Source organism: Acanthochromis polyacanthus, chromosome 6 (assembly GCF_021347895.1).
Source record: "Acanthochromis polyacanthus isolate Apoly-LR-REF ecotype Palm Island chromosome 6, KAUST_Apoly_ChrSc, whole genome shotgun sequence".
Classification (NCBI taxonomy): Eukaryota; Metazoa; Chordata; class Actinopteri; family Pomacentridae; genus Acanthochromis; species Acanthochromis polyacanthus.
This window is the reverse complement of record NC_067118.1, coordinates 1,190,042-1,200,898: the sequence shown is the minus strand read 5'-3', so window position 1 is coordinate 1,200,898 and position 10,857 is coordinate 1,190,042. Positions and strand designations below refer to the sequence as shown.

Below are 10,857 nucleotides of genomic sequence, written 5' to 3'. Positions count from 1 at the left end.
TAGCATGCTAATATGTTGTTGCATGCTAATATATTGTAGGGTGTTATTGTAATGTAGCATGCTAACATGTTGTAGCATGCTAATATATTGTAGGGTGGTATTGTAATGTAGCATGCTAACATGTTGTAGCATGCTAATATATTGTAGGGTGGTATTGTAATGTAGCATGCTAACATGTTGCTGCATGCTAATATATTGTAGGGTGTTATTGTAATGTAGCATGCTAACATGTTGCTGCATGCTAATATATTGTAGGGTGGTATTGTAATGTAGCATGCTAACATGTTGTAGCATGCTAATATATTGTAGGGTGGTATTGTAATGTAGCATGCTAACATGTTGTTGCATGCTAATATATTGTAGGGTGTTACTGTAATGTAGCATGCTAACATGTTGCAGCATGCTAATATATTGTAGGGTGTTATTGTAATGTAGCATGCTAACATGTTGTAGCATGCTAATATATTGTAGGGTGGTATTGCAATGGGCTGCACAGCGGCGTAGTGGTTAGCACTTTCGCCTTGCAGCGAGAAGATCCCGGTTCGAATCCCGGGTTGGGCCTGGGATCTTTCTGCATGGAGTTTGCATGTTCTCCCTGTGCATGCGTGGGTTTTCTCCGGGTACTCCGGCTTCCTCCCACAGTCCAAAAATATGCTGAGGTTAATTGATTACTCTAAATTGCCCGTAGGTGTGAATGTGAGTGTGCTTGTTTGTCTGTATATGTAGCCCTGTGACAGACCGGCGACCTGTCCAGGGTGTCCCCTGCCTTCGCTCAAGTTAGCTGGGATAGGCTCCAGCACCCCCCGCGACCCTAATGAGGATGAAGCGGTGTATAGAGGATGGATGGATGGATGGTATTGCAATGTAGCATGCTATCATGTTGTAGCATGCTAATATATTGTAGGGTGGTATTGTAATGTAGCATGCTAACATGTGTAGCATGCTAATATATTGTAGGGTGGTATTGTAATGTAGAATGCTAACATGTTGTAGCATGCTAATATATTGTAGGGTGGTATTGTAATGTAGCATGCTAACATGTTGTTGCATGCTAATATATTGTAGGGTGTTACTGTAATGTAGCATGCTAACATGTTGCAGCATGCTAATATATTGTAGGGTGGTATTGCAATGTAGCATGCTATCATGTTGTAGCATGCTAATATATTGTAGGGTGGTATTGTAATGTAGCATGCTAACATGTTGTAGCATGCTAATATATTGTAGGGTGGTATTGTAATGTAGAATGCTAACATCTTGTAGCATGCTAATATATTGTAGGGTGTTAAAGACCCACGAGGAAGATTTTTATGCTCGTAACAAAGTCTCATATTAATGTGGATGAATCTTCGTTATTTACACTTATTAATGCCCACATTTTCGATTCATGAATCATTTTGGTTTTGTAAATATTTGTATCTTATTAATTTTTTGTTGACTCGTCTAGAATTTCCTTTGAGAGACGGAGCGATTTACAGCAAATATGGTGCGCATGCGCTGACGGAGCGTAGCAGAGCGGAGCTAGTTGTTTTTAGCAGTAGCAGAGCGGAGAGTTGGTTGAGAAGACGGCACACATGGAGCGCAAAAGGAAGTGAACGGAGCAAAGTCTGCAAGCAAAAAGGTTGTCAGATCGACAATGAAGCAAAAGAAAAGTTCATCTTGGACAGGCATTTCAGAGGTGGAGAGAATTCCGGGAGCAAAAAGGAATCAAAACAGATGCCGAGCTGGCTGTGCTTCTCCTAGACAGGTACATAACTTTAACTCTTTGTAAGTTTGATACAATTCTTTTGTCTTTTGTGTGTGTCGCTTGCGATGTGTGGTTAGTAGACTATGGGATTAGTTTGACTGTGACTGGTTTAGTTGTCTAACTTTGTGGCAAAAACACTGTGTGGGTATTGGCTACATCGTATTGTTCACGACGGTTCACGACAGTGCGCGCCGAGGCTCACGGGAAATGTAGCGTTGCTTTGGCAACGCTACATTTCCGCTAAAATCTTCCTCAGTGGGTCTTCAATCTAATGTAACGTGCCAACATGTTTTAGCATGCAACAACGTGTTAGCATGCTACAATATTTTAGCCTGCTACAACATGCTAGCATGCTACAACATGTTAGCATGCTAAAATGTTAGCATGTTACATTATATTAATACCCTAAAATATATTAGCATGCTACAACATGTTAGCATGCTACGTTACATTAGCAGTGGTGATTATGACACTATACAGACTGTAATAATAATACAGTCTGATTGGTTCCTGATCTTGCAGATGTTTAATAAACTCCTGAACATCTGGATGTTCTTCATTCTGAATATTACAGCCTCAAATCATCATAGTGAACCTGATCCAGACTCTGACTCTGCTGCAGCTATCTGATTGGATGACTCTCACAGAGGGGGCTTCTGGGAGTTCTAAGTTTTATTCTGATGTGATGTTTGTCTGTGACTCCATCCACTAAGCTGCCATGTTTGTGATGTCACCATGATGTCACCTGAACCAGTCTCAGTGTGTGTCAGCCTGGACATAAAATACACTGTTCTCCAGAACCAGAACCAGATCTCAGAGATCCAGTCTGGACGAAAATACACACACACACACACACACACACACACACACACACACACACACACACACACACACACACACACACACACACACACACACACACACACACACACAGAGTGTGCCCGGGGGTGGAAAGGTTATTGGCTGCTTGGCTGGAGCTCTCAGCCAATCCGGTGAGAGAATTGAGAGTTGGGATTTTCTGTATTGTTGCTGAGCAGAGAATCAGAGGGAAGATGACCTACATTCATCCTGAGAGAGAGAGAGAGAGTGTTCATGTGTGTGTGTGTGTTGTGTTCATGTGTGTGTGTTGTGTTCATGTGTGTGTTGTTGTGTCTCCAGCAGCTGGTTCTGAAGGTACTGTGTTCAGCAGAAAGAACAAAGAACCTTCAGAAGGTTCCACCTGAAGAACAGCAGCAGTGTGTACCTGTCCACCAGGTGAGTCTGGACAGGTAACCAAGGTACGCTCTAAAAGACCTGGAGTTTTACTAAATCCTTTTTCATCTAAGTTTAATATGTGAAAATACTAAATTATAGTAAAGCTAAATGATGATTAATATGACACTGAAATGATGAAAGCAGTGAATTCAGTGGAATATAGGATATCAGATTTTCTATTTATTAGACCAAATTTAGTTTAAAATTGTAAATTTATTTATAAAATTTACAGAAGTATTCAATCTATAATCTTTAATTTTGTATTTTAAAATATTTTTATGTGAAATCATTTTAAAAGTTTCTCTGTGAATAAATATCCCTTTCCATTTTAAATTTCAATCATATCTTTGAATACTTTATTTCTATTAATCATTAAATAAAATTAAAAACATTCGATTCATGAATTTAATGAGATCTGAGAAATGTAATAAATATTAATATTGAATTTAAGGTTTGGATTTCTTTCAAATTTTTCAGATAATATTTCAACAGAAACATTTTTGGACATTTCATTTATTATATTTTCACATTTTATTGGTAGTTACATTTTCACCATGTTTCTGTTTTTCTGCATTTTTGAAACATTTCTTTTCTCTTTTATGTATGTTTTATGTTTTCATTTTATTAATATTCGTCTGATATTGTCAGTATTTTGTCTTTTAATATAAAGTTCCTTCAATGAACTGACAATGTTCAGAGATTACTGCTCATATTTCTGCACATTTTATTCATATTCTGCTGCTTTAGATCGGTTCATTCAAACTGGAGCTCCAGATGTGAGGAGTCATGACTCACTGACATGATGCAGCAGATTTCAAACATGACTCAGCAAACAGTTTATTTAGCTACAAAGCTACAGTTTATCAAGAACCAGTTACTGTTTTTTTTTAAATCTAGAACTAGTTACACTTTATCTACCACTAGTCATTGCTCATCTAGAACCATCCATCCATCCATCCATCCTTCCATCCATCCATCCATCCATCCTCACTAGGGTCATGGGGGGTGCTGGAGTCTATCCCAGCTGACTCGGTGAAGGCAGGGGACACCCTGGACAGGTCACCAGTCTGTCACAGGGCTACATATACAGACACACAATCACACTCACATTCACACCTACGGACAATTTAGAGTAACCAATTAACCTCAGCATGTTTTTGGACTGTGGGAGGAAGCCGGAGTACCCGGAGAAAACCCACGCATGCACAGGGAGAACATGCAAACTCCATGCAGAAAGATCCCAGGCTGGGATTTGAACCGGGGATCTTCTTGCTGCAAGGCGACAGTGCTATCCACTACGACACTGTGCAGCCCTCATCTAGAACCAGTTATTATTTAAATAGAACTAATTATTTTTTATCTAGAACTAGCTATTGTTTATCTAGAGCTTGTTATTGTTTATCTAGAACTACTCGCAGTTTATCTACCACGAGTTATTGCTTATCAAGAACGAGCTGTTTTTATCTAGATCTAGTTACAGTTTATCTGGAACTACTTCTTGTTTATCTACAACTAGTTATTGTTCATCTACAACTAGTTATTGTTTATCTAGAACTACTTGCAGTTTATCTACCACAAGTTATTGTTTTTCAAGAACTAGCTGTTGTTTAAAACTAGTTACTGTTAATCTAGAACTAGTCGCAATTGAAGTAGAACTAGTTATTCTTTAACTAGACCTAGATATTGTTTATCTTGAACTAATCAGAGTTAATCTAGAACTTGTTATTCTTTATCTTGAACAAGTTGATTATTGAGTTTATTAAACTGATTTCTGATCAATAATCAGGTTTAACCTTAAACATGAGAGTGACTTTAGTTCGTACCTGCTCCTGTTTCTGGGGGAAAACTGTGAGCGAGACCCGAATTGATCGATTATCAGAATATCCACCGATTGATTAGTTTCTATAAAACAAATCCAAAGAGAATGGAAACTGACTGATAATATCACAGAAGTGATTGATCTGTGATTGATCAGTGCAATCACAGATCAATCACTTGATCAGTGTGAGCTGTTGATTGGCTGCTCAGTCAGTCACTCATGAATCCTGACGTCTGATTGGATGAGGGCATGTTTTCCATGAAGGTCCTCAAACAGAAACATCCTGATCAGATTTATATTAAATCCTTCATCCGTTAATCCTCCTCATCCTCACAGCACAAATATCCAGAACAGCCTCAACACAGAACCAGGACCAGGACCAGGACCAGGAGTCCTGCAGAGACCCAACAGGTTCTGATCCAGTTCTTTAATGATTTTTAAAGCTATTGAAATCAGTCGTCAATGAAATCTGATTCTGATTTTACAGAACATCAGTAAAATGTGTCTGAAAGGACAGTAGAACCTTCTGGGGAACCGTTCTACTCTGAGGTTCCACTCTGAGGTTCTGATAGAACCACTGTTGAGACATTTAAAGACTCAAGAAGCTTTAAATGAAACTTAAACACACTAACCCACTCTTTGGTCACATGACTCCTGCCTGCTTCCTGATTGGTCAGATTCATCCTGAATCTGGTGTTAAACTGAAAACCAATCAGCTTCATTGACCATCACTTGTAACCATGGAAACCAGTTCTTTTAAATGTAGTCCATCAATAAAGTTGAAGCTGAAGCAGAAGATAATCGATCAGATGTCACTGATTAGACATGATCAATAATCAGTCATTGATCAGAACCGCCCATCATTCATGAGGACGTTAAACGCACACACGCACGCGCAGCAGCACGTGGAGCGGGGCCGCGCAGCCACAACAACAACAAGAAGCTTCAGTGAGAGCAGCTCAGGTTCTGTTCAGGTTCTGGTTCCTACCTGATCAGCTGCTGGATCCACCTGCGGCTCCGTCACGTGACCCGGTCCAGACTCCAGAACCGGCTGATTGTCTCCGGCTGCGGCGCGCACTGCCTCACATGAGCGGATCGATAATCGATGATCAGCTGCAGCTCGGATCGATCAGGCTGATCGACGGTCTGATCAGATCGTCGCTCTTCATCCTCCTCATCGATACAACAGGGGCTCGCGCTCTCTGAGGCTGGCAGCAGCACGAGACGCGCTCACGCCACCAGCCGCGGGCACGCCCACGTCCTCGCCCATGCGCGCTCACGGCAACTCAGCGGAGGGTGTTTGTAAGGTTTTCACATGAAAAAAAGAAAATCAGTAATCAATGACGCGATGATCGATCCGGACTGACCTGGATGACGTAGCTTTATTTTCAGCTTCTCTTCCGGTTGTCGCGGATTTTTCATCATTTTATTGTTTTCTTATATAAATAAATCTGAGGTTTAGATTTAGTTCAGATCAAACTTTAAACAGAAAATAAACCGAATTCATGAAGTTTGATCCGCAAACGTCAGAAACGCTAAAATATTTGATTTAAATAACTATTTAAAAATATTTACTTCAAGAAGATAATTTTTAAATGATCAAACCTCGGGAAAAAATGCAACTAAAATGAATCCATCCAACCATTTTGCAGACACCTTAATCCTCATTAGGGGGCGGAGCCTATTACTGGTACACCTGGACAGGTAACAGCCTATCACACTGACAGTTTAGAATCACTGAATTGGACTGTGGGAGGAACCTGGAGAACCTGGAGAACCCAGCAGAAAGACCAGAACCAGGGATCTCCTCCCTGTGAGGCGCTGGTTCTGATCCACAGCACAGCATCCATGAAGACCAAAACATTTACATAAACACGCTCCGCTTAAAACACCCCCCGCCTTATATATAGCGCCTCTAAGTGCAAGAAATAATAATATATACTGGACGATACACCTACAAAATGATACATCTTCACTGCAATAAAAACAATGAGGTGAAGGTCATACACCCAAAAAGGCACATCTACATTATGCACAGGTGGTGTTGGTGCAATATGCATGAAATCCTTCAGGTAGTTTCTGACATATGCTCCAGAAACAGAATCAAATATATTTTAAGTGCCTCACAATGACCTTGAAAATCAGGTCAAGGTCATGCACCCCAAAAGGCACATCTGTACTTTATAGAGATGGGTGCAATATGAATGAAATCCCTCAAGTCGTTTCTGAGATATGATCCGGAAACGAAATGCGGACGTTCGGACGGACGGACAGACGGACGGACGTGCCCACGCCAATATAAAAAGCAGAACAAACATGAGAACCTGCAGCTCTGGAGCTGATTCTAATCAATATTATTATTATTGATTGGAATCAGCCGATATTGATCCGGGTTCTCTGAGCTTTTTGTTGGGTTCAGAACTGATCAGAACCTCGGTAGAACCCAGGTTTGGTTCTTCTGTGGTCAAATGAAAACTCAAGTATGAAGATTTCACTTCCCATCATTCTGATCAGTTTGTTTATTGATTACCGGCGACATACTGGAGTTAAACTGGTTGAACTGGAACCAGGAACTGGAATCACTGAGAGGAAATGCTCTAAAAGTCTTTATTGTTGCAGAAAATATTCACAAACAGAAACCACTGAAGAAGAACTTTATAAAAAACAGGTTAGCCCCGCCCCTCCACAGAGGCCTCTCCCACTCGTGACCTCAGCTACATCTACATTCGACTTAAACTGACTCCGCCCACACACCATCTCCATGACAACACAGAAGAATTTTGATTGGTCAATAATGTACAAATATCCTACAAGTCCTTGACATAACTCAAAACTCTGCCTCCTTCTCGTCGTCATGGGAACCAGGTGCAAGGTGGAGCTTAAGACGACAGGAAGCAATCACAGTCCTCCTATTGGTCGGTTCTGAACTTCTTTGGTCCAATAGGTTTACTGCAGATGACAAAAAATACAGATAGGATCGAATCAGACACAATACACCTGTAGTACTACACCTGTAGTACTGCACCTGTAGTAGTACTACACCTGTAGTAGTACACCTGTAGTAGTACTACACCTGTAGTAGTACACCTGTAGTAGTACTACACCTGTAGTAGTACTACACCTGTAGTAGTACTACACCTGTAGTACTACACCTGTAGTACTGCACCTGTAGTACTACACCTGTAGTAGTACTACACCTGTAGTACTACACCTGTAGTAGTACACCTGTAGTAGTACTACACCTGTAGTAGTACACCTGTAGTAGTACTACACCTGTAGTAGTACTACACCTGTAGTACTACACCTGTAGTAGTTGATGAGGGTTTCTTACTGATCAGGAGTTCCGGTTCTCCTCACAGCAGGTTTGATGTCTTTGCTGGATTCTGCAGACAGACAAACATTATGAAGGTCCTCAAACGTGTCAGGTTCTAACAGAATTCTGGTTCTAACGGGTCTCTGCTGGTTCTGATGGGTTCTAACGGGTCTCTGTGGGGTCTGCTGGTTCTAACGGGTGTCTGTGGGTTCTGCTGGTTCTAACGGGTCTCTGATGGTTCTAACGGGTCTCTGTGGGTTCTGCTGGTTCTAACGGGTCTCTGTGGGTTCTGCTGGTTCTAACGGGTCTCTGATGGTTCTAACGGGTCTCTGTGGGTTCTGTTGGGTTCTAACGGGTCTCTGTGGGTTCTGCTGGTTCTAACGGGTCTCTGCGGGTTCTGCTGGTTCTAACGGGTCTCTGATGGTTCTAACGGGTCTCTGTGGGTTCTGTTGGGTTCTAACGGGTCTCTGTGGGTTCTGCTGGTTCTAACGGGTCTCTGTGGGTTCTGCTGGTTCTAACGGGTCTCTGTGGGTTCTGTTGGGTTCTAACGGGTCTCTGTGGGTTCTGTTGGGTTCTAACGGGTCTCTGTGGGTTCTGCTGGTTCTAACGGGTCTCTGTGGGTTCTGCTGGTTCTAACGGGTCTCTGTGGGTTCTGTTGGGTTCTAACGGGTCTCTGTGGGTTCTGATGGTTCTAACGGGTCTCTGCTGGTTCTAACGGGTCTCTGATGGTTCTAACGGGTCTCTGTGGGTTCTGCTGGTTCTAACGGGTCTCTGTGGGTTCTGCTGGATTCTAACGGGTCTCTGATGGTTCTAACGGGTCTCTGCTGGTTCTGCTGGTTCTAACGGGTCTCTGCTGGTTCTGCTGGATTCTAACGGGTCTCTGCTGGTTCTAACGAGTCTCTGTGGGTTCTGCTGGATTCTAACGGGTCTCTGCTGGTTCTAACGGGTCTCTGCTGGTTCTAACGGGTCTCTGCTGGTTCTGCTGGTTCTAACGAGTCTCTGTGGGTTCTGCTGGTTCTAACGGGTCTCTGCTGGTTCTAACGGGTCTCTGCTGGTTCTAACGGGTCTCTGCTGGTTCTAACGGGTCTCTGTGGGTTCTGCTGGTTCTAACGGGTCTCTGCTGGTTCTAACGGGTCTCTGCTGGTTCTGCTGGTTCTAACGGGTCTCTGTGGGTTCTGCTGGTTCTAACGGGTCTCTGCTGGTTCTGCTGGATTCTAACGGGTCTCTGCTGGTTCTAACGGGTCTCTGCTGGTTCTAACGGGTCTCTGTGGGTTCTGCTGGATTCTAACGGGTCTCTGATGGTTCTAACGGGTCTCTGCTGGTTCTAACGGGTCTCTGCTGGTTCTAACGGGTCTCTGCTGGTTCTAACGGGTCTCTGTGGGTTCTGCTGGATTCTAACGGGTCTCTGATGGTTCTAACGGGTCTCTGCTGGTTCTGCTGGATTCTAACGGGTCTCTGCGGGTTCTGCTGGATTCTAACGGGTCTCTGATGGTTCTAACGGGTCTCTGTGGGTTCTGCTGGTTCTAACGGGTCTCTGTGGGTTCTGCTGGATTCTAACGGGTCTCTGATGGTTCTAACGGGTCTCTGTGGGTTCTGCTGGATTCTAACGGGTCTCTGCTGGTTCTAACGGGTCTCTGCTGGTTCTAACGGGTCTCTGTGGGTTCTGCTGGATTCTAACGGGTCTCTGCTGGTTCTGCTGGATTCTAACGGGTCTCTGATGGTTCTAACGGGTCTCTGTGGGTTCTGCTGGTTCTAACGGGTCTCTGTGGGTTCTGCTGGATTCTAACGGGTCTCTGATGGTTCTAACGGGTCTCTGCTGGTTCTAACGGGTCTCTGCTGGTTCTAACGGGTCTCTGTGGGTTCTGCTGGATTCTAACGGGTCTCTGCGGGTTCTGCTGGATTCTAACGGGTCTCTGATGGTTCTAACGGGTCTCTGTGGGTTCTGCTGGTTCTAACGGGTCTCTGTGGGTTCTGCTGGATTCTAACGGGTCTCTGATGGTTCTAACGGGTCTCTGTGGGTTCTGCTGGATTCTAACGGGTCTCTGATGGTTCTAACGGGTCTCTGATGGTTCTAACGGGTCTCTGTGGGTTCTGCTGGTTCTAACGGGTCTCTGCTGGTTCTAACGGGTCTCTGCTGGTTCTAACGGGTCTCTGTGGGTTCTGCTGGTTCTAACGGGTCTCTGTGGGTTCTGCTGGATTCTAACGGGTCTCTGCTGGTTCTAACGAGTCTCTGTGGGTTCTGCTGGTTCTAACGGGTCTCTGTGGGTTCTGCTGGTTCTAACGGGTCTCTGTGGGTTCTGCTGGTTCTAACGGGTCTCTGCTGGTTCTGCTGGATTCTAACGGGTCTCTGTGGGTTCTAACGGGTCTCTGTGGGTTCTAACGGGTCTCTGTGGGTTCTAACGGGTCTCTGTGGGTTCTAACGGGTCTCTGCGGGTTCTAACGGGTCTCTGTGGGTTCTGCTGGTTCTAACGGGTCTCTGCTGGTTCTGCTGGATTCTAACGGGTCTCTGTGGGTTCTAACGGGTCTCTGCTGGTTCTAACGGGTCTCTGTGGGTTCTGCTGGTTCTAACGGGTCTCTGCGGGTTCTAACGGGTCTCTGCGGGTTCTAACGGGTCTCTGTGGGTTCTGCTGGTTCTAACGGGTCTCTGTGGGTTCTGCTGGTTCTAACGGGTCTCTGTGGGTTCTGCTGGTTCTAACGGGTCTCTGTGGGTTCTGCTGGTTCTTA

General features: G+C 43.9%; 1 protein-coding gene and 1 long non-coding RNA gene across 16 annotated transcripts in view; both read right to left on the bottom strand.

The window, feature by feature from the left end:
- Window positions 1-7,413: 7,413 nt before the first annotated feature.
- The window catches only part of LOC110966545 (host cell factor 1-like), a 28,132-nt gene continuing 24,688 nt past the window's right edge, over window positions 7,414-10,857 (bottom strand). For 11 of the 15 annotated variants that reach the window (XM_051950044.1, XM_051950037.1, XM_051950036.1 and 8 more), the window contains one exon: window positions 7,414-7,769. In XM_051950044.1, the coding sequence (XP_051806004.1) occupies window positions 7,648-7,769 (122 nt within the window). In that variant the 3' untranslated portion in view covers window positions 7,414-7,647. Of the gene's footprint in view, window positions 7,846-8,110; window positions 8,204-10,857 lie in introns of all 15 variants that reach the window. The other 4 variants (XM_051950040.1, XM_051950049.1, XM_051950042.1 and 1 more) reach the window with 3 other exon arrangements.
- On the bottom strand, window positions 8,419-10,852 carry LOC127534561 (uncharacterized). Its single transcript, XR_007942735.1, has 2 exons — window positions 9,373-10,852; window positions 8,419-9,331 (listed from the first exon to the last, which is right to left on the bottom strand). It is a non-coding gene; the product is annotated as an uncharacterized LOC127534561 (long non-coding RNA).